The sequence below is a fragment of the Thunnus thynnus genome, chromosome 7, assembly GCF_963924715.1.
Source record: "Thunnus thynnus chromosome 7, fThuThy2.1, whole genome shotgun sequence".
Taxonomy (NCBI): Eukaryota; Metazoa; Chordata; class Actinopteri; order Scombriformes; family Scombridae; genus Thunnus; species Thunnus thynnus.
In genome coordinates, this window is record NC_089523.1 from 7,959,034 (window position 1) to 7,986,172 (window position 27,139).

General features: G+C 39.6%; 3 protein-coding genes across 3 annotated transcripts in view; 2 read left to right on the forward strand and 1 right to left on the reverse strand.

Annotated features, from left to right (window-relative positions):
* The window catches only part of dpf1 (double PHD fingers 1), a 50,428-nt gene extending 45,638 nt beyond the window's left edge, over positions 1-4,790 (forward strand). The window contains exon 12 of the mRNA XM_067594096.1: positions 290-4,790. Within this exon, the coding sequence (XP_067450197.1) occupies positions 290-360 (71 nt within the window). The 3' untranslated portion in view covers positions 361-4,790. The remainder of the gene's footprint in view (positions 1-289) is intronic.
* Positions 4,791-11,301: 6,511 nt separating this feature from the next.
* si:dkey-243k1.3 (endonuclease domain-containing 1 protein-like) lies at positions 11,302-14,521 on the forward strand. The gene is made up of 6 exons (XM_067594098.1): positions 11,302-11,341; positions 11,532-11,648; positions 11,756-11,856; positions 12,045-12,159; positions 12,388-12,544; positions 13,846-14,521. The coding sequence occupies exons 2-6, from the start codon at positions 11,550-11,552 to the stop codon at positions 14,235-14,237; spliced, it is 864 nt and encodes a 287-aa protein (XP_067450199.1). The 5' UTR covers positions 11,302-11,341; positions 11,532-11,549; the 3' UTR covers positions 14,238-14,521.
* LOC137185753 (TRPM8 channel-associated factor homolog) lies at positions 14,464-26,584 on the reverse strand. Its single transcript, XM_067594097.1, has 12 exons — positions 26,483-26,584; positions 25,543-26,289; positions 24,665-24,881; positions 24,094-24,373; positions 22,081-22,379; positions 21,506-21,680; positions 21,212-21,306; positions 19,193-19,403; positions 17,495-17,731; positions 16,640-16,863; positions 16,350-16,463; positions 14,464-15,409 (listed from the first exon to the last, which is right to left on the reverse strand). The coding sequence occupies exons 2-12, from the start codon at positions 26,187-26,189 to the stop codon at positions 15,167-15,169; spliced, it is 2,742 nt and encodes a 913-aa protein (XP_067450198.1). The 5' UTR covers positions 26,190-26,289; positions 26,483-26,584; the 3' UTR covers positions 14,464-15,166.
* Positions 26,585-27,139: the final 555 nt, after the last annotated feature.

The following is a 27,139-nucleotide window of genomic DNA, read 5'->3' on the forward strand; positions in this document are numbered from 1 at the left end:
ACAGTAGGATCTATATACACATAAGGCTGAGAGTTGTATTTAACATCTGATGTTTAATTAATGTTACAAATCCCATGCCAGAATCCAAACCCAACTAGTCGTCAAATCCCCTCCATCCGCAAACCACAGGCACAGCATGTGGTGTTTTAACATCGAGCTTTAATTTACAGTGTTACTTAACGCTCTGTCTGAAATGAGGGATTAATCCACAAGGCTTTACAATAGCAGTGATTGAACTTCTGATCTGTGATGTGCTCCATGTGTACGTGTGTGTGTGTGTGTGTTCCAGGGAGCTGGAGCTGTCATCTGTGTCTGAGACAACTGAAGGAGAAGGCCTCAGCCTACATCACCCTCACTTAATCTGCGGAGCTGCGCCTCATCCTCTCGGCCCTTCATCCTCTCCCAAACCACCTCTCCGTCCACCCCTCTCTGTGCCTCAGCTGCCCCCCTCCTCCTCTGACGTACCCGCTGCCACTTCTTCTACAATCCGTCCCCGTGCCCTTTGACATGACTGAGCACACAGCACCCACAACACCGCACCCATTCTTGAACGTCTCTTCAGCTGCAAGGCAACCTCCGTCCTTTTGTGTCACTCACATTCCCCCGCTGTGCTTGACCTGAATCCCCCACCCCCACCCCCCAACCCCTCCTTCCTCCTTCCTCCTCTGTCTCAACAGAGGAATTCATCAGCTGGCAATAAGTTTGCTAGCACGACACACACTCCAGCCTGCCAAGGGCACTTCAGAGGCATACTACTCCACAGGAACCCTCTTAAGGGCCCTCAGAAGAGCCCTAATGATCTTCAGCTGCAACTCAGTCAAGTAGTGAGTGAGAATTAATAAGATGGATAGGTGTTAGGTGGAGGACAGGGCTTGGAAGACCCTGGATAACCATGAAGCAGTATGTTTCAGTGTTAGCCAACTGTGAAATATACACTCCTTCTGTCCTTTACCATGTGTGGTGGAGCTGAGACGTTGAACTGAAACGTTGAGCTCTGCTTCTTTATTTGTCTGCAGGGGCTTGCTGCCCGGTGCAGTTTCAAAGGGGAGTGAATTGTACAGAATTCAGACTGATTCTCTATCTACACACTCTTGAAAACAATGAGCATCTGGTCAGGAACCCAAACCATCTTCGACCTCACCCTGTCCTCTCTCCTTGCATGGGGTTTCCACAAATCAACCACAGTTTGGGATTGACACTGAAGGTTTTAGTGTTCGGATGTCATCCTCGGATGAAAGGAGAGGTGGATTTTCTCTAATCAGCTATCTCTGATCAAACAATGTATTTAAAAATGACAATTTAGGCTTAGCATCTGTCTCACAAATCCTTTACCTGACCTTTATTCGCCCTTCCCCCTCTATGAAACTGACTGTGAAGCCAATGCGAGACTGAAACACTCCTGGTGCTTGGTGTGTATTATCTATGTGTTAAGAATGTAGGATTGATGTGTGGACAATGCAGATGTTTGTCTGGCCCATGCCGAGGCCTAAAAACTTCTTTTTTTATGATTCCCTTTTTAAATTGTTTTTTCATTTGCATGTCGTTATTTCGATTGTTTTTAAGGACTTTTAATTGAAACTGAAAAGAAAGCACACTTAATTCGCAATAATGTGTTTGTGATATGAACTGTTTTGGCCAAACTGGGTGTGTTTTAAACTCTGTGTGTGCCTGTGTGTCTGTTTATGTGTGTGTGTGTGTGTGTGTGTGTGTGTGTGTGTGTGTGTGTGTATCTGAGCACTACAGTAATTGTAGCCAGCTCCATGCTAGGTGGGATCTGTGAGAGGAGTTGAGTAGCAGAAAGGTAACGTGAATGTAAGGAAAGTCAGCATTTTCCTTTTCAGGCATTTTGTCTGACAGTGATGGAGGCGGGACAAAGTCATTGTTTTGCAAGTCACAAGTAAGACTCAAGTCTTGGCACTGAAGTCCTAAATCAAAACCAAATCCTAATTACTTAGTCTGGAGTCCTAAAATGTCATTGTGACCTTCTCACCAAATTTAATGCCAATAAAATCTTTAACAACACCATAAAGATCCATGATAGCAGGCCTCAGATGAACCAACTAGTCTAATTTAACCATTTATTCATTTTATTTATTCCTAAGCATACTTATTAAGTAAACACATTCTGTTTTTTCGTCCCTTTCTTCTCCTTCAAGTCTTTCATTTTACTACACAACATTCAGGACACCAAATCTTTGATAAACATCACCACAACACACTGACTGTGTCGAGGATCATTGATTTTATGTTAGCAGAGATGCTAAGCTCTTTGTTATTGTAGCTTGAAGCGATACCGCACCTAAAATATGTCCTTATGATCAGATACTCAACACCTTTAGTCTTGAAAAGTGGCTTTTAAAAGACACTAAACCACTCCTGTAACTTAATCCACTTCTCCATCTTCTGTCTGTGTGCTCAGTCTGAGGTAAACAGTTGCTGCAGTTTCACCAAAATATGGCTGCTGCTGTTTGACACTAGCTAGCATGTGCGCACTCGAGTGACATACAGAAGTATTAGCTTTATTAACATGTATTTAAATCTTTGGGCTTGGTGTCAAAAAGCATAAGTTCGAGTGAGGTCACAGTCGCTGATGTTATTATTGAGCGGCAAGTTAAATTTGATTTTGTCAAGTCGTGTCCAAACTCATCAGATTCATGTGTGGAGTCTGACTCTAATCTAAGTCCACATCTCTAAGCTTGTTTGTTTCTCTCAGAGTTAAACAAGCTGTTCTTATCACCTTTGTGCCCCGCTAAACATGAGGCCACCTGTTTTGTGAGAGTGAAACATTGGTAAGAGAAAATGCTGTTAAAATTCTGCTACCTGCCAGTCTGCTCTGCACGCTAAAAGCCAGTATATTAAATAAGCACTTGAAGACCAAGCTGATATTTTATGAACGTGTTGTTCATAATGAGATGAATCCAACCAGCCAGCATGTATTTTTGTGAGCTTGCACCGAACAAAATGGTTTCTTTTAACCCAAAGGCCCACTATGTTATCTTCAACCAGTTAAACTGGACGACTCAAGGCAACTTTAATAGGCACATCACAGGAAAGCTGCAGTGCAAGTGCTGATTTAAGAAGATGATTTTTAAATAGTTTGTTAATACAGAGAAGGCGTCCATCCAATGATCTGTGAGCTTTAAGCTTGGAGACAATAGCTGTAAATAGGGGGTTGAAGGGCAACAAATTGCCATTTCATACCAGTTTCAATGTGCACATATGAAAGTATGATATTCAGTTGGTGTTGGTTTGAATGACCATCTCATTTTAATGCTGCATCATGTCTCTAAGAGGAACTTGTAAGATCAGATGGCTTGTGAGAATGTACCCGAGCTGTAATTGTGTTTGCCATCTGATAGAGAAAGACATGAGGTGCAAATACTGTGCTACCCCCCATTCAGTGTAAATCCACTGATGCATGAATGACAACTGAAATGTTTCTGATTTCATATTTTGATATTGTCTGTATTGCTTTTTTAAATAACGACAAGAGATAACCTTTAACTTCTATTAATTTCCTGTTTGTTTCCTTGTTTGGTTTTGTAATCTGTCTTTTTTCACGTTTTGCACAGCGTGGCTGCATTTGCTCTCTAGGTGTGTAATGCCTGCGTGGGTGTGTGTCTGTATGTGTGTGTTTTAATCACTTATGATTACAGGAAGGTCAGAGAAAAGCAAAATGAACCAAAATTGTTATTGTTATTATTCTGCAGACATTTTTTTCTCTCAGTGGAACCACTTGCATGGCACAACACTGCTAGAGGATTGTAAAGTTGAATACAGATTACAAGAAAAGTGTACTTCAGCACTTGGATAAAGACGTATGCCGTTTCATTTTACAATGTTTTAAATCAGTGTTATATTTGACAAGAAAACCATTAGTATCCGATCAAAAATGACTTATTCCCATTAACTGAACAGAAGTGACATCTTGATTTGAAGTGTGTTTGAGTGGAAATAGTTTGAGGATGATGTGGATGTTGATGATGATTGTTAGATTGAATATAATGGAGATGTTTGTATCCTGGATGGATGATGATAATGATGTCGATGGTGACTGAAAAGCCTTTATATTGGGAGCTTTCCTGGCACTTAATAGGAGAAGCATGGTGGAGTCAAACTAACTTTGATTGTACTATGTGGGACGGGTGGGGAAGCCATGTTGGGGTCTTGGAAGGGTGGTATCAGTGTGATTGTTTAATGAAACTTGAGCCTCCTCTTTGTACAAATGGACTAACCGAGGTGGTGGTGATGGTGGCTGGTTTGGAGTTTGGGTCAAACAAAGCTGCACCATGAACCTCCAGGCCTCGAGTTGATGCCATTATCCCCATCTCCCTCCCATTTACAGGCTGTTGGGGCGGCTCGGTCAGAGGGTTGAGACTTCTGGGCCACTCTAGGCCTCTCTTGTAAATTGTCGTTCTGTGATCTTGCTTGCACTTTTTTTTTATTTCCCAAAAATAAGAAACTAATTGTAAGTATGTATGTGTGTGAGTGCGAGTGCACTTTTTATTTTTAATCTTTACATTTTTTTCAATGTGATTGTCTGTTGTAAACAACACTGGATAAAGATGAGTTTTTAATTTGTATTTTTTACCTTGAGAGGAAGATGAAATCTTCCTGGACATTTTTTAACCCCCCTCCCTCCCTCCGTCCCTCCCTCCCCTCTTCCTCTCTCTCTGTCTGGTACCTGGGAATGCTTTGAAATGTGGACTGTGACCGCATTGCTGTCATCACTGCTGTCAGTCTTTCTCTGTGAATTCATCCGGCTTTCTCAATTTACCCAGTTTTTTCTCCCTTCCCTTGACTCATTTTTTTCCATTAAAAAGATGAGATTGAAAAATGACCTCTACTTTTGTGTTATCATTTTGTGTGCTTGTGCGTGTGCATTTATTTGCTCTAGTTCCCGCAGCATAAATCATAGAATATTTGTGTGTGTTTTTGGACAGTCTGTCGGACTGCTTTTCTGGTATTTCTGTATTGTTGCCAACTAGGAGGATTTTTTCAGGTGGGGAGGACTTTCTAGCCCACACAATTCTTCCCTCGCATGCAGTAATACTTCTGGGCTGGGAGCTGAGGCTAACACCAACCGTTTCCCATCTTTTCGTTTCGTTTCGATAACAATCTATCAAAGCAGTGTGTTCAAAGTCATCTTTCAAACCCTGAATAACTAATTATCATTTCCAATTTAAATACACTTTGCGGCTAAAACACATTTGGTAGAACCCTTTTTTCTTCTTTTTTTGCAGAGCTCTCCACAAATATTCTAACCTTTTCATGTGTTTGAAAAAGGAACAAATTGGCTATGAATTGACAAAAGATTAAGGGACAGTATTGTTTTGCTTCTGTAGCTGGCCTGAAAAACTGGGAATGGAGGACAAAAGAGCACCATTGTCCACAATTGTTTTCGAACAACACTGCAGAAGAGAGTATACTTTGCTATTCAGGGCAGGTACAGTTTTGCTATTTGTGATGTATTCCTGGAGATGAGACATTCATCATAGCTGCTGTGTTGGCCAGACCTGGCTGAGCAACAGCAGCAGGGTGAAGTGAAGCTGATCAACATTTCCATTTTTTCCTTCCCTGCTTCCTTCCAGACGCCAGAAACCGAAAACTAGTGCACACTTGCTTCCTTGGGGGAATATAGGTATTTTTAACAATATGCTCTGAAAAAAACCAATTCCTCCATCCATCCTTTGGCAGAACTCCAACCTTATCCAAAATCCTGCACAGCCAGCCAGCCACCCACCCCAACCCCCCTCCCCCCCTCAACCCCCGCCATCCTGTGCATACAGAAACCCACACACAAACGCGCACACACACACACACACATAGACAGCCTAGAGCCCCCATCTTCTCATGAGCTTCATTACTCTGACCCCAGTCTCCCTTTCATATCTCTGAGGATGTTTATGCAGTGTGTGTGTGTGTGTGTGTGTGTGTGTGTGTGTGTGTGTGTGTGTGTGTTTATGTGTGTGTGTTTCACTCAATACCCAATAGAATATGTGTATGTATATTTATTTAGGCCCAGAGTAAGCACATGTGTGTGTGTGTATTTGTGTGTGCGTGCAAGGGTGTGTGTACTGTATGTCAGTGTGTAAATACTGTACAATGTGTGTGTTGCGTGTGTGTGTGTGTGTGTGTATTTGTGTGCATGTGCAAGGGTGTGTGTACTGTATGTCAGTGTGTAAATACTGTACAATGTGTGTGTTGCGTGTGTGTGTGTGTGTGTGTATTTGTGTGCATGTGCAAGGGTGTGTGTACTGTATGTCAGTGTGTAAATACTGTACTATGTGTATGTTGTGTGTGTGTGTATGTGTGTGTGTGTGTGTGTGTTGTATGACTTCCCAGCCAATTACCACATCTCCCAGACAGACTGAGACTGCCTAGGCCCTGCCAGCCAATCAGAGAGGGGCTGCGCACTGCCGGGCCGGAGGTGGTTGCTATGGTAACCAGGAGGCCTGTTTGCATGGTGGCTGATGGAAGAGTGATGGATTACTGTAATGGGATGGAGGGAAAGAGAGAGAGAGAGAGGGAGGGAGGAAGATAGGGAAGGAGGAAGGAAGAAAGAAGGTGGGAGGTATAGCAAGAGGTGAGGATGGGAGGAGAAGAAGGAAAGAGAGAGAGAGAGAGAGGGAAAGAAAGAAAGAGAGACAAGGGGAGGTGAGGAGGAAAGGGGAGGAGGGAGTGAGACAGACTCATACATAAAGATATTGGAAATGTATGAATGCATCTGAAATGAAGCGACTTAAAAAGATGAAAAAAGAATGAGGGAAAATGATAAAGGGGGAGCAGGGGAGGGGTGAGGGGGAGAAGATATTGGGAAATGGGTTGCGGGGGGGTGGGGGGGTGTAAGGGGGCTCTGTGGTGTGTGTGATTGAATTCCTCTCTTTCCTTCTTCTGTCTGGGCTGAGATGTGTGTCTGGCCATCTGTCCTTGGAGTAGACAGAGAGGTAAGTGTGTGGAAAGATGCAGTCTCACCTTTTTGCCTCCTCAGCAGCACTGCAGTCAGACTGTACAAGAACTACTTCAGTGTTTCTCCTCTGACACTATGATCTGCTCCCACTGAAACTCTGTATTATGAAGGCCAAGATGACGCACTGCAATAAGACATATGGATTCCTACAACTGTGCATGTTTTGCCAAATGCCACTGGATACATTTTGCTGTATGAAAATCTTGATGTGTACATTACGAGCCAGTGTTAAACCCAATTGCAGGAATGTGATTCACTTCATTTTCATTGTAAAAAAAAAAAAAAAAGAACCCACGAAAAACAGATTTGAACTGGTTGCTTATTAACCAGTGTGTTGTTTTGACATTGGCTTTACTTCATCATTGTTTGGGGTGCCAGAGACCCCACAACGGTAAGTGTAAATATTAATAATAGTAATATTGGCAAAATCAATTTTTTCCCTGGAATATCTTTTTCTTTTCTTCTTACCTGATTAGAAAGGTATTGAAACCATCCCTAACACATGTGAGGAAAGTGACAAAATACAGAAATTACCACAAAGCATGATTTTTAAAACCAAAATAAGGAAATATTTCATATGTTTATAGACCATGCATGAACAAATATATATTAATTTGCCAAAAAGTCATTCACAAAGAAATGTAAAGTTTGTTATCCTACAGAGTGATGCTACTTACAGCGTGTTTGGGGTCAGTTAGACTCCAGAGAACAATGAACATGAACAAACTGAACTTCTAAAACTCCAATAACAGAAATTTGGGAGGAAAAAAAGTGTGTAAAAAGTCCTGTGAACACCGATCACAGATATATAGCTAATCATTTTTTACAGCTGCAGTCTCTAAGACCCCAAACAGAAGTCAGTACAAAATCATGTTTAGAAGCAATCAAGTCAACTTGACAGCCCAAATACAATTAACAATGAATCATGTGACCAGGATCAATGTAAATCAAAGTAGTTAGTTTCCTGGACACATGAAGGTGGTCTCATTAAACAACCTTTACAGAGTGATTTTTGTTTCTTTGTCTATAATCTCTCACACAGTTTCCTGTTGAAGTGCACTGAGCTTCCTCTCATTGACAGACAGCGACTGAGGATGCTTTTGAGTCAAGGATTAGGCTAAATCTGTGTCTGGGGAACCAAACTCCCTGTGATCTTTTCAAGTGACAAAATGCTATTCAAGCGAATTAAAGATGCAGTCCACTCAAATTAACTTCTAGGCCAAATCAAAAACATGAAAGATGTTACTAAAAATCCATCATAGCTGTGGTTCAATATGTTTTCTTGTCATTCAGAGTGTCATCTTTAATGATTATCTGCCAGAATCCACACTTTGAAGGTGTTTAATGGCTTTGAAGCCATTTATTGAGACAAAACTGTAATTTACTTGTTTTTGACTGTTGATAACACAGCCTATCCGTGATTGGATCGTGAGTTTGCAGAATGAGTGTTTTCCAGGTGAATGAACACTCGAATAATCTGCAATGCAATAGTGTTCAAAAGGAGAATAGACTTCAAAGGTAAACTTGAAATCACAAGTCAACACTGCAACCTAGAGGCAGATTTTAGTAATAACATCTGTCTTTTTCCCCCAGTATAAATAAAGCAGGTGAAACCCTCTGTACTTGTGCAACATCAACAAATAAATCAAATACACATGCAGAAAAACGACAAAATCACTATTACATAATTAGATGTAAATGACCAGAAAAAGAAAATAAATGATAAATACATTAATTTATATTGGAACTGCAGGATAAAGCTAAACATACATTTTTAAAAAACATCATCTCTCCTTTTTGCATTTTCACACTTTCAGCAACAACTAAAGGGAGTTTATCAGTCAAAATTATTTGGATCGTGTCTCATTTATACATTGTTATCTGAGTGCGTAGTTTGACTGCCTTTTCTTCATTCTCTGGATGTTTACACTGTTTACATCTGAAATTAGAAAGCCAAATAGTATGCATCATTAATGTAATTATGACATTAATTCCTTCCTCGTCATAATAAAACAATTACACTGAGCAAACACAGTTACAACGTCGTGTACTGTCGCTTACAGTCTTGCGGTCCGATTTACACTGAGTGGTTAATGTGAAAAATGAATGCAGAGCAGAGTAATGGGAAAATACAAGGCTGATTAAATAAAGCCTTGCTCTCTTTATCTAATCCCTAATGTTCTCTGTGTGTTTTCTCTGGCATCCACAGGCCTCTTTGGCTTTATTCCAATCCAATAATATTTGGTCTTCAGTGGGCACTTTTACCTGAGAGGATTTTGAGGATTGACTAGCAATAACTTTATAAATGAAGTTAAACTTTGTTGATACCTGTAGGGAAACCAATTGTCAGAATTCCACCCTGATGACTTAGGGGAAGCCACAAGGCAGCATCCATCAACTAGCTCTGACGGGCAGTAAGGTACCAGAGATCAGAACCAGAGATTTTATTTTGTTGCATGGCAACAGCTGTAATCATTTCTGATATTGGCAATATTAGTGATATTTGTAAAACAAGGTAGCACGGTAAGTTGATGTCTTAACTGTGGGGTAAAAGTGAAAGTCCCCATCTGACTTGTTTCTACACAGAAGTTTTCTGAAAGGATTGAAAATATTCTTCAAAAAGATTGGCAGATTTCACAGAAAGAATAATAAAAAGTCAATGTCCAAAACACTCTGAATATGTCCTATCATAACTAAAATCTTCACAAATAGTAATTACCTCAATTCCAGACAACCATAGGTTCAGCCATCCACATACAGGTAAAATAAGTGAGAAAGATGTTTTCATATAACACAAAAGATGTCATTTACCTGTTAATGTGAAAAAGAATATGTAGCGAAAACATCAAGAGGACTCAAACACAGAATAGCAGAACATAAAACTACTTATATGGTGTAATAACGAGATCTATCCTGGATGACTAATTTAATTGAAAAATGTATCATCCTGTCTCTTCCCTTAGATATATAGAAATTGAGAAGATATCTCTGTGAAAGAGAGTGGGAGATAAGAAGTTGCTTCTTCAGAGGGTGTTGGACACTTTAAGCCTAAGATAGTTAATGAGGAACTACTTAAAGCATTTTATTCCACAGGAGTACATTTGTTCTCAAAGAACAGGAATCTTTTTAGAGGGCAATTGGAAATTTAGTTAAAGGGTAATTGTGTTGAGGTCAACCACAGATTGACTTGGAAATTAGTTTAGCTTATCCATAAATATTATGAGATGGAAGAGACTTGAGAATACTGTGTTTTTTAAAATGAGGTTGAAAAGAACAGAACTTTCTGCTTTTTATTGGAAATCAAGATTCAGTCTTTTTACCCATTGATGGATTAAGATGAAAGATTCTGTTTAAAGATAAAGAATATTTTGAAAAGTTGGCTGCAATATTATATGTGTTGTATCTGCTGTATGGTCATTTGTGTTTCTCTTGTAAATTTCTGTATCCACTAGGATGGTGTATTGGAGAAGACATGTTTATATTTTGGAAAGTCTCCCATAAGAGCAAGACACAGATGTTCTCACTAGCTGCTCTGTGGCTGAACCTGACCTCTGACCTCTGGACACATGGAGCTAAAAGATACAGGAGAAGTTTTCACATTTAGTTATGTGTTAGAGAGAGCAAGTAAGAGAACTGAGAGGAGTCCATGTGTGAGGTTTGCACACAACCTGCACTGTGGTCGTGAGAAAATTAACACATGTCCAGAGATATCATGACGTTACATAACCAAGAGCTTACTGAGGGAGACTGTAAGTAAACGGTCAACATGTTGTAAATATTCCAGGAGGTGATCTGGGTTACAGGAATGAAAATCAGTGTATTTTTATTGTATTTGATCTCTTTAGTAGAGTCAGTGCAGTGACTAGCTTAAATATCTCAGCTCAGCATCATCACAGAAATGTAAGTCCCTGTATGACGTACAGTAACTGCGGAAAATAAACTAGTTTCCAAGGAATTAGACAGCAGCTAAAAATGGAAATTCATACTGTATTAAGCAAGAAATGAATTGCATAACAGGCTCTCAAACACGATGGATGGATGACATGAAATATTGTCATAGTGATAACAAACAAAAACGATATCTTCATATACAGGATGGTGTATCAGATCCTCTACAAATGTGATCAGGACACATACTTTTGTAGTTTTATCACTTTTTGGTATGACTGTAACATTTTTACACCACTTACATCATCTACATTCACACCTTACCTGGAAGCCAAATTCTTGTTCCTCCCACACACATATCACATGTGAACAGCAGTTCAGATAAATGGAGAGGACAAACAAGGTGAAAGGTGAGGAGAAGTCATATATAAAAGTCAGTTTCTTCTCAGGGTGGGCTGTGGCTGCGGACAAGTGCAGCAGCTGGTGAGTAGAAATACACACACACACACACACACACACACACAAGCACAGATAAACAAAGTGATTTTCCTCTGTATGCAGGTCTGAGCTGTTACAGCACCTATTTATTTTGGTTGTATTCCTGCTGTGCATTGTCTTGTGGGACAAAATTAAATTAAAAATATTTTCTGTTTTATTCTATTCTACTTTATAGGACAGTTAAGAATCCCTGATGCCAAAGGTTTTTGCCAGAATGCAAACCTTTGTAACTGTGTGCGCTCTTCTCTCGCTCCTCTTTTCTGTTTATGCAGATGTTGTGGAACGTTTTGAGGTTTGTGTCCTTCAGTCTCTTTAAAAACTTTAAATGAACATTAAATCAGTATATATTGCACAAATGGTTCACTTTGGAGCCTTTGTTACTATGTTATTTTGCCCCAGGATGTACCAGAATGTATGAAGTACTTCTATAAAGAGAAAGTGCCAGAGTGGGGGGCTTCTACACCTGGTGCTGCCCGTCTCTGTCAGCGCTTCGTCAACAGGTAGTGACAGGCTGCAAAGTGGAACTTAGACCTCTATACGTCAGTAAATATACAGCACTAATAATGTGAACTTTATGTAGCCAATTAGATGTACAGTAGCTTGGTTCCTTAATGTATCTGTTTCATTAACTTTGGCTTTAATTAATCGTTTGAATCAATCAACCACTAGTTCATCTTTGCACCACCAGGTACCACTTTGCCACACTGTATGACACGAACCACCGTATTGCTGTTTACTCTTCTTATCAATTCCAGCCCAGCAATGGAGGCGGCAGGGAGAAAAGATGGTTTGTAGAGCCTCAGGTTGGTAATGTGCATCTACTGATGTGGTCAAAATACAATATGAGAAAATAATCATCAGAATGTGTGTCATACATTCACGTGTATAAATACGCACAGTATATACAAGTATGTGGAGAGTCCTGATGCATTTATTGTGCTGTTTCTGTCCTTTTAATAGGCTTCAGGTTGTAAAAAGTCAGTGACACCATTTGCATGTTTAAATGTGAATGTTTTTGATGTGTCTTATAGCTTGTAAACATGTCCTGGCAAGCTGAGATGAAGGATGGCTACTGGCTGGGGAAGGACCACCCTGGGGTCTTCCTGGGAGAGAAACAGGCTCTGAATGAGGATTACAAATACTCTGGCTTCGACCGTGGTCACCTCAACCCCAACGGACACCATGCAGGTAGAGGAGGGGGACAGCAGGTGGCAGTAGCCACCAGCCCAAGATGTCAGCTGAGCATAGTTCAGCAGCAGTGATGTGCAGTATGGGAGACCCCTACTAGTGTTTCATTATTGCTGTAAATTAACACTCTTGCAGTGAGGGATTATCTTCTGTTCACACACTTTTAAATTTTTGGTTTATGAACTGATATAAAGAAAACAAATACACCTACACAACATATTACAGACTCCAGTCCAGTGTGAAGGTTTTTTCAGTGATTTTCCTAATGGCGGCATGGCTCAATCTGCAACTGATACCCCTCACTGTAGAAGTTCACTTACTTGATTTTGGGAGATAATCTGAGCTAACACAATAAATAATATTGTGTTAGCTCAGATTTCTGAGATATGCATTTAGCAGCATTTAAAACTATATAAAAAACAGCAGAATGAAGGGAAAGTGAAAGGTATGAGTTAAAAAGCCTGTCATAACTAAACTTGATCTTCACAGTTAAACTTTGCATTAACTAATTACACAGAAGCACAGATACGTTCTGAATAGCATACTTTTACTTTTTACTTTTAAGTATGTACTGCAGCTGCCCTTACAAAGTTTGTACTGTTGCATGCAGTATGCATAGAATTGGGACATGCTCCTTCATGTGTCATTGCTCTGTCATTGATCTGCGCTCTCACGGTGGCTCAGTCGGTGTGACATATCTTGTGCTGTGGAGAGGATTGTGGGTCAGAAAAGCCAGAAAGGCATGCATACCGCATTTGACATACTATGTATTGGGACATGCTAAATCTTTTTCTGGCGAACTAAGTAGTGCGGTAGTATGGGTATTGGAATGCACTTCTGGTTTAGGGGTTAATTCTGTCAAAGATGGCAGTGGGTGTCTGTGGCATCTGTTGTCATAGCAACCTGAGGGCAGCTTTGGAGGCAAAATAAAACAGAACTTGTGTGTCCTTTCAATTTTCACCTCTAGATTTTTGCAAATATTGATTAGAATATTAAGTGTGTATTTGTTTAAAAGCAAGGGAAGGTACTTCTGTGTGAGTGTTCAGGACTGTCTTATCAACCTTACTGGGTAGTTGTGTCTTCAGATAATCACTCAAATATTACAAAGATAATAATTTGGTGTTTTTTTCTAACTGGAGACAGCTGGTTTCCCACATCTCCAACCTTCCTGAGCATCTAACCAAGCCATCGTTCCACTTTCACACCACATAACTTTATTTTTTGAATCCACACAAACTTTATGCCTCTTGCCTCATTTACTGTGACTCCTTTATCTTTAACTCTCCACTCCTCTTTTTCAGTCCCTAGCCGCAATGCCACCTTCACCCTGACCAATGTGGTTCCTCAGAACCCCAAGCTGAACCAGAACGCCTGGAGGATCCATGAGTCCCAGCTAACTGACCTTTTCCGGAGAAAGTGCTCTAAGGCCTTTGTTCTGGTTGGTGCTATTCCCTCTGCAGACAACTGGATTGTCAAGAACAATGTGAAGCGCGTTAACATCCCCGACTACCTGTGGAACGCCTACTGCTGTGTGGACAACAATGGAAGACCCATTCAGAGTGGCGCTGCCAAAGCGAGGAACACAGAGGACAACTGGGTGGAAAAGCTCTCTTTGGATAAACTGGGAGAATTCCTGCAGCAGTTTTCCAATCAACCAGTAGGGGAACTGTTTTACAACAACTGCAGGGCATAAAATATTAGCAGAGGGATGAAGAACATAGAATTTTAGGTGCCATTGCACTTTGGTTTCACATAAGATTTGTATAACTGCAAAAAGTGTCAAAATTATTTTCAAAGTTATTTTCAAGTGTGGTGAAGGGAAAAAACAAATGGTGTTACCCTTTCACAGCTTTGAGACTAATGCATCCCATTACTCCTCTCAACCACAAACAGATGAATAAAAATAAGTACCAAAGGGATAAAGCAGCTGTTTATTGATGTTTTTTTTTCATTCACAATAAAGGAAAAATATCAACATACACAACTGAAAAACATATCTGTGTATTTTATAAACACAGTCCAAATTGCTGTCATTTGATATAATGTAAAAATGAATGAATCAATGAATGAAATAAAGTTTCTTGTCTTTCAAATTATGCACTACCCTTTCAGGGTTGTAGAAAAAAACAACATCCATGTAGCAAATATAAGTAACTTATAACATGTAGCTTAAGAGCATATGATCTATCAGGGAAAGACACAGCCTACTGATCTGTAAAATATCCACATATCTGTAAGAGGATTAGAGTTAATATACCCCCGAAAGGGGACCCTAGATTTCCTTTTCAATTGAATTATGTTTTTTATGTATGATTGGCTTTTACCAGAGCTGTGGGAAAAAATAATGTAAATAGCAGCAAGCAAAAGGTTGAGAAGCTGAAATTATGTGATTAGATGTTAGCACAAATGAATTACAGCAGCAGAAGGATTGTGATCTTATGCTCATCATTAATTTCTTGATTAGCATTAACTTTATCAACCTTTTTCATGATTTGAAATCACTAAATTAATAATAAAAATCAGCCCATAGTTCATAACCAATTATCAATGCGCACTAGCTGATTATCAACATATCATATCATATCTCATCTCTCTGCACTTGAATCAGCAGCAGTCTACAGTTCAGCCATACTGGATCATGGGGTGGTCACTCCAGGGAGGCAGGTTGGAGAGTTTCTCCTCAGTGGCTGTTTCTATGGGCCAGCCCCAGGCCTTAAAGAATCCAGACAGGTTCATCTCCACAGTCTGAGAGAAAGTCTCAGCATACAGGTTCATCTTTCCTTTGTTGTCTTTGGGAAAGTTGCTCATCTTGTGGTAGGCAGCAAACACCTTCTTGAAGGCATCCCAGCCAAACTTTTCCTGGAGCTACATGGAAAAAGACAGAGGTAGAGGGGGTTGTGTATAGACAGAAAAGGTAGTGCGTTGGTGGAGGGATAACAAATTAATTGCAATAACTAGAAAAGTCTAGAGAAGCGATTTTAGCCATGCTACAACAGAGTTGTGTAGGTTGTGATGTCAGTTGGTCCAGAGTAAAACATACTAACAATTGGATGGATAGTAAGGAAATTTGGTAAAAACATTCATGGTCCCTAGAGTATGTATCATAATGACTTTGGTAAGTTCATACATTTTTAACAACTAGGTCAAAATCTCTACTTTTCTAATGTATAAGACCTCGAAAAGCAATGACTGAATTCCTGTCAGCCTCATGCCATGTTCACGTCATTATGGACAGCAGAGATAGGAATGATTTCCAAGTTTATGACTTCCTCACATCAGATATGATTGGATTGAACTATGCAATCCCCTGGTGTGCCCTATCCAGGACCAATAGAGACTCCAGGAAGCCTGGAAACTCCGAAATACTGTTTGGTGCAGCACAGATAAAGGAGACAGTTGTAGTCCGTTCAAATCTTTAGTTCCCCATTACCAATAACTGGAACTGGTGTTGATTAACTCACGCACACTTTGCTGAAAAAAAACAACTCAATACAACAAAGAAGCCAGACTACACCCAGAGCTTGATGAAATGCAGCAAATATTAATGAATATTGTACACTGTACAAAGGATAAACTGTTCCAAATAGTGAACTTATCAAACCAGTCTTTACATCTTTTGACCTAATCCCAAAACTGCAAAATTGTTTCTCCATTTTTCAGCCAACAGTTTTGTTTTCTGTTCCATCTACAGTCAGGGTTTTCAGTCTTTTTCCTGTGTAGTGTTCCTGTTTTGTTTAAATGCAGACTCCAGTGTGACACAAGCATAATTTCTCTACAGATTGTAATATACAGATGTTGTCTTTACCTGCATGTATGTTTCCAGGGCTACCCACACTGTCCAATCGCTGAGTTTCTTGCCCCCCTTAACATACTCCTCTATACCATTCTTCCGACTAGTTAAGGTCATAGTTGGATGAGCCTGTATTGAAGACATAACAATCATCATAGTACATCATGTTAACCAAGCGGAAATAAAAAGACAGAGAAACAATGTGATCATAGGTGAAAGGTAAATACTATGTTGCTTACTGATATGAAAATGTGTTGTGATGCATAATTACATATTTTAATTAGAATAAATAAGATTCACTCCACCTTTGACCTGTTGAGCCCCAGCACCTCTTCATGCACATACACTGACCACAGGTTACATGTGGCCTCTGTGGTGTGTGGTTTGAACTCCCAGCAACTTCTCTGCTGGTTGTGTCCCAGTTCGTGGATTTCTCCCCATAGGCCTTTTATCCTGGCATCATCTGGTCTGACAAGCTCAGCTGCTATAGATGAGTGCATCATGATAGGATAGCCTGAATGCATCCAACCTGGATGGAGAGAAATTGGTAATACAAATAGTGTTATAGGGATGTATCTTTAGGTTTCCATGACTATGGAAATCCACTTTAAGAGAGACTTCTCCCAAACATGGTCTCTGCAGTGGTACAGAGACTACTGCAGAGATGCCATTAGTGAGCTGAGTCACTGTGCTGAGCTCACCATTGCAAACACATCTTACATTAACCTATGTTTTCACATATAGGAATGCTTTTTATGCCTTCTGCCCCTGAAAATTATGGTAATTTATTTTCAATATATAGTTATACTACAGTAGCATTAAAGTAGTAGTAACTACCAAAGCCTTTTAAATATCTCTAATGGCGCTTGTCCAAATCACATAAAAAATGTAACACACAAGATAGATAATACTACATAGAGCTGCACACCCAAAGCTACTATAACACTATATACTGTAACACCCACTGTAGAGCTCAGAATTACACAGCAAGCACATGAGATCTGGGAGACTGAAAATCAATCAAACCTTTTTTTTTAGATTTATATTTTTATATTTCACAGTTTTAAAACTTAAAATAAACAATAATCTACTTTTACAAGACAGCAGCAGAGAAAACATTCGCTTGAATGTGTGAGAATGTGACCACAAAACACATTTACCAGCAGAAATCTGCACATCTGCTACAATGCGTTCTTTGCGGGCAAATTTGTGAGGTATGACAGCCAGTTCAGCGATGCCCTTCATGATGCTGTCCCAGAGCCCTGCCACCTCATCAGGGCGATCCAGATCTCGAACAACATGTGATGGTACAGTGAGGACAATGTTGTCAAACTCCAATTCTGCCCAAGGTGATTGAGCTGTGCGTAGCAAGGACCAATCAGCTGCTGTTGTTACACCTGAAGAGGACAAAGAGGTGGACATTACATTGAAATCAAAACAGAGCTTTGAATTATTGTAATTACTCATCAAAACCCCATTGAGAATGTGTTTTGTGAATAAAAGGTACTATGTTCATACAAGGCTGGATGGCTCCAGACCCCCAGGGCCCCAACAGTCCCATATTAACTGCATGGCAGTTGGGTTTTACTAATTAAGATCAGTCAGCCAACTGATGTGGAGTAGATGTAAATGTAGAGCATTAATATTTGACGTCTAGGTTCTGACCTCATCACTTCCCACAAGGAAATGTGAGCTATACACCAGCAAAAGACAAATTTCCATTATTGTACAATAAAGTTTATGAACTTTAAAACATTGAGCTCAGCATAGCAGGGAGTGGGGAGAAACAATACTAACTTCCCACCCAGGAGAAGGTAAACTCAGAGCTTACAGGTGTATGCTGGGGTGGAGGTGGCTATATGAACAGCAGCAGCCATAGCAGGCAGCAGCAACAGCTGACAATGTGCAAATGCATTCATGTCCAGCAGACACACAATTTAGATACTCAAGAGAACCACATGTGCATCCACTGTCCAAGTCTGTTTTGGAGTGTTGGCCCTGTCTTGTGGCGGAGCCCCTGTGGTTTTAAAACCTTAATTACTTTAGTTTATGTTGTGCTTACTAGGGGTGTAACGCAAAGCTACTATCTGTAGCTGTAAAAATAAAACTAGTCTAGTAAAAGTAGTAAATGCAGTAAAAAAGTAGAAAGAGTAATACATCATCTGTGTTCATCTCTATAGTGTAACTGGGTGTGGACTATACCAGAGACAGTCTGTCTAGTCTGTTTAATTTTCTGTATTGAATTGTTTTCTACAGCAACTTATAATCATTCATATATCTGTAATATTAGCTGCCAACAAAATAACATGATGTACAAAAATTGATTAAATAATAAAATAGGATTTTAATTTTGAACCTCATCTTCAAAAAGGAGGTCTAGTATAATTGTGGGTAGAAATAAATAATGGAAAAATACAAGTCAGAAGTGTTTTAGCCCATATTGAATAATTTTCTTTAAAAGCTGGAGGTTGTGTATATCATGTGAGGAGGCCCAGATGGAAATAATTTTTGGCTGAATAACATCTTTGGAACATCAGTGAATCTTTAATCTGCACTGCACAACAAATCTTTTGAGACCTAATGAAAAGTTATTGAGGATGAACCTTGTTGTCTGAAAATGGGAGTTAAACCTAAATACACATCAGTGTCTCAGCTTGTTTTTGTTCGCACTGAATAATATTGCAAAATTTTTTATGTTTTTCATATCTGTTCAAAGCAGATTATCTACATATATCCAAATAATGTTGTAGTTTACAGCCCTAGTGCTTAGATGGTTCACATTCTTAGTAAAGTCTATTTTAATATAAATCAAACTAATTTAAATACAGAAAGATACAGAGAGTATCACACAAACTCACCAGATTTATAATATGGTGCACGTACAGCTGTCTGCACTGTGACCTCTACCCCCTCCACCTGTGTGTTGGGTGGAGCCACCAGGTAGATGAGTCCCCCCCACAGGTTCCACACCTGCATCTTCTCTGTGGTAACAGGAAATTGCTCATGAACACGTGGTGCTCTCTTCAACTCTGCAGCATTGAGATAGTCTGTTTGACAGCCTATCTGGATCTGAAGAAGAGATGGAATATGTGTTACTGCTTTGAAAACCTGTATGAGAGGTCTACTGTACAGTTTGGTTTTTCAATAGATGCATATATAAATCAATAAATGCAAGGCATGGATGAATGGAGGAATAAAAATGTGAGATAAGAAGATTATTATGAAAGACAACTATATTTATAGATATTTTTCCCCATTTCCAAACAAATACTTTAATTACTAATTCATTCATTAATGGGGTTTAAACCAGATTTAGCTGTATACATGTGATTGGTCCCTGTATCTAGAGCCATCGGATAAGAGAAGTGATTGGTTCCTAAATAATTGGGTCCAACTCCCAGCTGTGTATTAACTTGAACCTGTATACTCCAAACGCTCTGAAGATGTGAGCCAAACAAACAATGAAATGTCGGTATTTTGTCCTTCTTGACTTGGAAATTTGAGATGTGCCACCTTTTCATATTTTTTGGAATATACTCACTTTAATTCAGTCATTAATAAACCTGAGAGAGAAGATTTCAGTCCTGTATACAGAGTTGACCTTGTGGAGAAATACAAGCCTTCATTTTGAAGGTTGTCACTGTAAAATGTATATAAACCTTTGATGTTTTTCAAACATTTAAATTGTGTTTTTCTGACAAAGTACAACAGACATTTCCTTTATAGAGCGCTGAAGTGAAGCCATAACTTCCAGGCTGAGTTTCAGAAGTAGGAAAACCTCACTGAATATAAGACTGACATTTGTAATAACATTTGTACTAACAACATCTTATACTAATGGTGTATCAATACAGTATGGATACATACTGTCGATGTAGGTACAATGGAACAAGATGTGAAGTTAGGGAATAAGGGGTAACAATCATGTAAATTACATTATGGGGCTATAGTACTAAATATATAGTATTACACATGGGGCTATAGTACTATATATATAGTATTACATATGGGGCTATAGTATGACCTACTGAGCAACAATCTGACGTTTGGTAAGAATATTTAAAGATAATTTATACTGTAAATATTTGTGACTACCAGGTACCCATTCTAAAATTACAGTGTACTGTATGACCATTACTGAACAACATAGCTGTAGGCTTCCCAGTTACACTGTGACAGGATGTAAAATCGATCATCTGCCTTGTTGGCCGTTCGATAGATAGTTCTGGTTTTCAATACTACATCCATCCTGTTCTCTTTTACTTATATGTTCTGTATGTTTCGGTACATGTAGCCTACTGGTGCACACAAAAAATTACACTGTAAATAGTGAATAATTAGGCTGTATGTTGTGGGACATAATCTAAAGAATTACACCAATTTAGTCTAGAATATAGAAAGTAAACCCAGGAATTAGATTTTTAGAAAGAAATGCTTAGTGAGAGATTGCATTGAGTAACTAATGTAACAGAGGCTAGCCCATGGCTTGGCTCTCTATTAAGGGTGCATAAGATCTTGTTAACTTGTATTCAGAAATGTACAATGAATTAAATGACTCTGTGTAATGTGACAGGACCGATCACAATACTGATTACAATATTTTAATTTCATGATATGTCCGATATACTAGGTATATATCATTGATGTTTGATTTTAAATACTTTACTCCAATACAGAGTGACATGAATTATGAACTGAAGAACAATAAGCGCAGTTGCTTCTTTTGTAAAGTTTTTCTATATTTTAATTGTTAATCTAAGGACAGAGGGTGTGCATAAAGCCCTTTGAGACAAATTTGTGATTTTGGCAGTTTGAATTGACAGAAAGTTGAAAGAAACACTGTAAACTCTGTAATTATTTGATTTTGTGTACTGTACCATCCATCCCTTGTTGAGTATCTCTGGTGGCATGATCATGTCGGTCTTCATACCAGGAAAGAGGTACAAACCTGTACTAAGCCACTCCTTCCCTCCTGACACACACAAAGAGGAGCAAATGTTATATATGGATGCATGTAAAACAGGCACAAGAAAGATTTCACCTTTTTCATTAATGCAGTGTAATATCACACACAGTACTACAACATATTAAAATGTACAGAGAAAAATTACTGGACGGCAGATTTCTCACATAATTATTTTACATATTTGTTTACAACAACAAAGACTGACCTGATGTGTTAGCGTTAATTTTGATCCTGTGGTTATAGACAAAAGGCATCATTGGGCTATGCTTGATGAGGTAAGGCAGGAAGGCATCAGGATCTGGGCAAACCTTACATATTTCTGGCCCCATAGTGAGGAGCACGTGTTCTTTGGGACTCTTTACAGGGTTCTTCTCACTCACCTTGGAAGAAAGTGAATATTAATAATTATAAATCAGATTTTTCTCACACAGGCTGATTGGTTGAGAGCCAACAGTTTTCCCGTGGTCACAGGAGGCCTAGCTTAGTGATGAAGATGAAATACATTTGTAGTACAAAACGAAAATGGCTAAATACTAATTATTATTATTAGAATTTGATAAGTATTGTATGTTTTTTTGTAAAGACGTCAAGGTTATTGTGAGGTAAATACCTGGCAATATTTTGTAAGCCTGAAAGCCATAAAAGTCTAATAAGCAGATTTACCATACAAGGAACTAAATCATTGAAACTTACTATAACTCAGAAAGCAAACTAAAAGAGACGCCTTCTTTATACAAATACTAATGACAATCATAGACAATAAAGTCGTTCACTGCCCACCTGTGGCATGCCCGACTTCAACATGTCAATGAGGATGGACAGCACCAGTGTGTAGGAGTAGCTGTCATGAGCTTTCATGTTCAAGAAGCTGGAACAGTCGCTGCCCAGTTTTTTAAGGTGTTCCTCTTCATGCATGGTGAGTTCTTTGCCCTGGATGACATGGCCAGTGAAGTGGCGTAGAAGATGACGAAAGTGGTAGGTGTCTTTCATGGCCTGACTAGGCACAGGGGCCTTGTACAAACCTCCTCCAATTGTTGTCTCTAACAGGCTCAGGCCCATTTTGTTCAGGATCTTGTTTCCTGAAACACAGATAAACAAATCTGACTTCATCAACTGTGCTGTAACATTCATCTTTTATGGTTAGGGGTTTGACTGATTAGGTCTAATTATAGGCTGCATAAAAAGATGGACGTAGCAAGGTGTGACATCACCCACTGGTTTGCACTGGAGACAGTTATTGACTGTATATAAAGATGGATGCAATGCCAGCTCCCCAAAAGTGAGGCCAAAACATCTCAGTTGCCCCCTGGTGGTTGGCTGCAGTATAGATAATAAATCTCACCCCCTCCATGATGATGAGTCAAACTAAAAAATCAAAGCACATGTCAAACATATTTTTCCCAAAGATGGTTTCCGTCATATTACGTAGTAGTCTGATCACACTGATGTATGTTCATGTGCTCATTGTTCTGATAAGTTTGTTTTAATTAGTTATATGACAATATAAAAAGGGGGTGTAAGGTCATGATTGACAGCTGTGACAGCCATTGTCAAACCTCCGTCACATGGCAGGATGGCTCAGGGGGCGTGTTCCACATGTTGTCATCCCGCTGGCCAACTCTACTGCACAGACTCTGGCTCACTATGACGTCACACAAGCAAAATGGCAGCTCCCAAAAAGGAGATATTTTGGCTTCACTTTTGCATAGCGGTAGGAAGTGGAGACTCGTCCATCTTTATACAGTCAATGGACCCGGTTGAAGGGTCTGAAACCCAGAGTTGCAGTTTACTGTCTGCGCCATCTTTTCCAATTGGACCCAGGACCTTCCAAATAGGGAGTGTGGGGTGTTCAACCTCTGGAAACACGCCTGTTACCTTAGAAACACTGAGCAGTGCAGACTTGGGCTAATATCAGCTACTTTAGCTAAATTATACTAAAACTGCAGGTAAAGTTATCAAGTAACATTAAACTTGGTGAAATATTGTGACGTGTGCGTGTATATAGAATGCAGAGGATCAATTTCTTCATGGGGATCAATAAAGTACTTCTTCTCTTCATAACTCGGTGCTGATATTCAACATTTTTCTTGACTTAAGCTTATGCAGGTCTCTTATATACATATAAAACAGTAGCCTGTTAATAAAGAATTATCACTTAGGGTTATGTTTAGGGTATCCCAGAGTAGAGATCTGTGTCCAAAATGTTGGACATTGAAACGTACTTGTAGAAGACCCAACCAAACCCAAAATTAGCACAGTCCGACCTGATCTGAATGAACCTGACAACAATTAGACTGGATCCAAAATGCAGTCCACCTGAACAGATCCTAATAGAGAAAACACCAACACTGGCAGCAGCATAATGTGCTTTCAATTAACAAGCAGCTGGGGTCAAAAATAGCTGCAATATAAAAATAATATAATAATAATATGGATGTAAAGTCCTCAAAACCAATTCCAAAAATAATTTATCTATGATTTAAATACTAATATAAATAACTGAGTTCTATTTTCTGCACCAAAAATAAGACAAGACTCAGTGTTCTCCCCTGTGTGATTGACTTCCTCACCACCAGCAATTGATGTGACAATTACATTGCGTTTCTGCTGCAGATCCACCAGCCTATACATACTCTACCTCCCGCCTTTGCATTCACCTTCACTTGAGCCTGTCCTTTTTGTAGTTTGAGACTGCAAATGTGTTACTCATTTAGCAATGTCTGTAGCACGGGTATATGTCAGAGTTCAGTACAACATCACAACATGATCAAATCTTGTTGTGTGTTATCATACCTAAGAATTCTGTCATTGGGTTTTGTCCTTCATGTGTCTGAGCCCACCACCAGGCATGTCCACCAATCAGGAGGCCTCCTCCCTCTGCCACAAAGTCATGGATTTCCTTCACATGTTTGTCACTGTATACGTCACACACAAATACACTTAGGTCTTTCCTGAAGTTTGTCTTCTCACACTTGTGCTTGCTGTGAAGGCTGAGGTTGGGCTCGACACCAACAACCCCCTTCCGGCCTTGGTCCAACCAAGTAATGGCATTGTTCCAAAATGAAGCCAGTGTCTGTAATGAAAGGAGTCATCCCCAAAGAGATAGTAGTTAATCACACAGAAATATTGGCACATCAACACTGTAACACTGCAGATGCCTACCAATTGTTGGTGGCCTTGAGCTAATATCAAAAGAAATGCACAAAGTTATATTTGTACTATATGAGGTATGACATGACCATACCATATTGATGCTACACAAAACTACATGAGCAAATTTTCATTGTGCTCAATTTTCATTATGTGAAAACCAATTTCTGTTATTTAAAGGAATTCTAAGACTAATCATTAAGTCAGACCTCACCTTTTTTGAGAGAAGACATTCATGTGCCACCACAATGACCCGTCCGTGCCCATAGTAGGCTCCTGCCAGGAATGCCCGTCTATCCTTGGTGGTACCAATGGGGAAGGCTAGTGGGCCGTGGACCAGAACCTCAGAAGCTATAGATTCACCCTGGAAGTCAAACTCGGAAACCCCCTTGAGTAAGAACTCTAGGTCATCCTCAAAATCCTTACCAGTACTGTATTAGCAAAGGGCAAATTGAGGGAGAGAAAGAGAGACACAAACAGGGAGATGGAAGAGAAGGAAAAGAAAATGAAAACGTTAGGAACGTCCATCTTCTTGTCTATCAGTATTCTTAAATTAACTTTTCAGTAGGCTGGTTTTGTTTTTGTTTTGATTTTTTTGCAGTATCTTTGATTGCAACCTTTTTAAAGAAAATCTTAAAAATTGTTCATGGTTACTAAGTGTACTAAAGTTAGCTGTATAATGAATAAAACGTGGTGTATTATGCCACTATTGTGGATCATGGGTTAGCATATTATAACCCAGACAGAACCTACATGGGACATTTCTGCAAAACCCTTCAATTACATTCGAATGTGTTGTTGTTTTAATTAATTACTCATACAAAATCCATGCAGGGAAACCCCAGTATGATTAAGATGTGGTTGACTTAGGCAACAAAAACGTATTACACCTACCACAATGCTAATCAAATATTTTGAATATTACATATGTTAATTAAGTTATTTGAATATTTCAAATAAATTGCTTCAGCAATAGCGCAGAAAATGTAGGTATTAATAATAGTTTTAGTCAGAGGGATGGCAACACACGGAGCAGTTTTCAGATTAAAAGAAAAGTCATGTATTTGAAATGAAAAAGAAGTATACACTTACGCTAAAGCCATCCAGGAAGATGGGATCTGAGGGTAGACAGGCAGGATATCTACCTCCCCATAATGTGTTGAAAAGTAGATCCCTGCCACCCCAGACACCTTATTTCCTGGAAATTGAGAGATTGTGTTCTCCTTAGGGTTCTCTGTAGCCCAGTGCCATGCCTGCCCAGCTATCAGCACTCCTCCTCCAGCTTTCAGAAACGCCACCAGGTCCTTTGCATCTGCACCCACACTGTAGGCATCTGTCACATACACGCCAACCTTTAGATTGTTACTAAAGGCCTCCACAATTTTGGCTTGGAAGCTGGATCTGCTGAGATTATCAGCGACTCCCTTGACATTCTTGTGGACCCCCACGGCCAGGTTTTCGGATCCATCTCCTCGCAGCCAGGTCAGAGCGTTCTCTACCAGAGCAGGAAAGGTGGTCAGGTAGCTCTCGTGACCCAAGACAACAATCCTTCCACGGCCGTACATAGAGGCAGCCATCAGGACCTGGCCTCGGCTGTTCATTACTAAAGGAAAGGCATGGTCTCCGATCAGAACCAGGTCACAGGGAACAGAGGGACCATTGAAGTCCAACTCTGTCAAGCCTCTCATCAGGGAGATGTAGGCCTTTTCTTGGGAGGACTGGGTGAGCTGGGTGGACATGGTGAGAAGGACTGATGCTCTGAAGGTTGGATGAAGAGGATGAAGAGCACGACAGTATAGTTGTGCCTAGATGGAGGTGTGTTGTGTCAGGCAGGCTGTCCTGTGGGGGTAAAATAGAATTAATTTACACATATATGACAATAAAGTTATAACATTAAAATGTCCATCAACTGGCTCAGAGACAAAAGGAAAATCAGCAGTTCTCCAGTTGTAACATTGAGGTCCAAGAGTTTGCAGGTTTTCAATTGATCCAAACAATACAGAAAAACCAAAGACTACAAATTGACTTTTACCTGAAAGTTAAGTTGGTTCTGATTATGGTCTTGTTTCCAAACAGGCAACTCACCAAGTACACTACCAGACAGGAGTAAAGAAAGATAATATGAACAAGAGAGCAGGAAAGGAGGGACTATTTAAAGGGAAAGTTGAAAAGAATAAGAGGAGGGATCTATGCGATGGCTACTTCTCATATTTCTTCACACTAATTCTTTTCTGGTATGTAGTCGGTTAGCATGGGCTTATCAGTACCAGAGAAGGTCATGAAAACTGCAATGAATTATGGCTTCCTGTCTCCTGCCAACGTCTAAGTCAAAGTTTATACTAAATCATTTGCACATGAATATATTTGAAATGCTTATTACGAAAACCTAATAATATCAGGTCTGCGTTGGTACTATGTTCTGTATTGTCAGATATGGTTACTGTATAATAACAACAGGAACACAAAGTATGTACAGTAATAATAATAATAATACGTTTAATTAGTATAGCACCTTTCACAGAAATAAAATTCACAAAGTGGCTCACAAGAATAAAAGTTAAAAATATGACCATAGTGTTGGAGCCACTATTGTAAAGGCACGATCACCTTTAGTTTTCAGCCGAGAGTGAAGGACAGCCAGTGGGTCCTTGTCAGAAGACCTAAATGACCTACTGGCAATATAAGGATG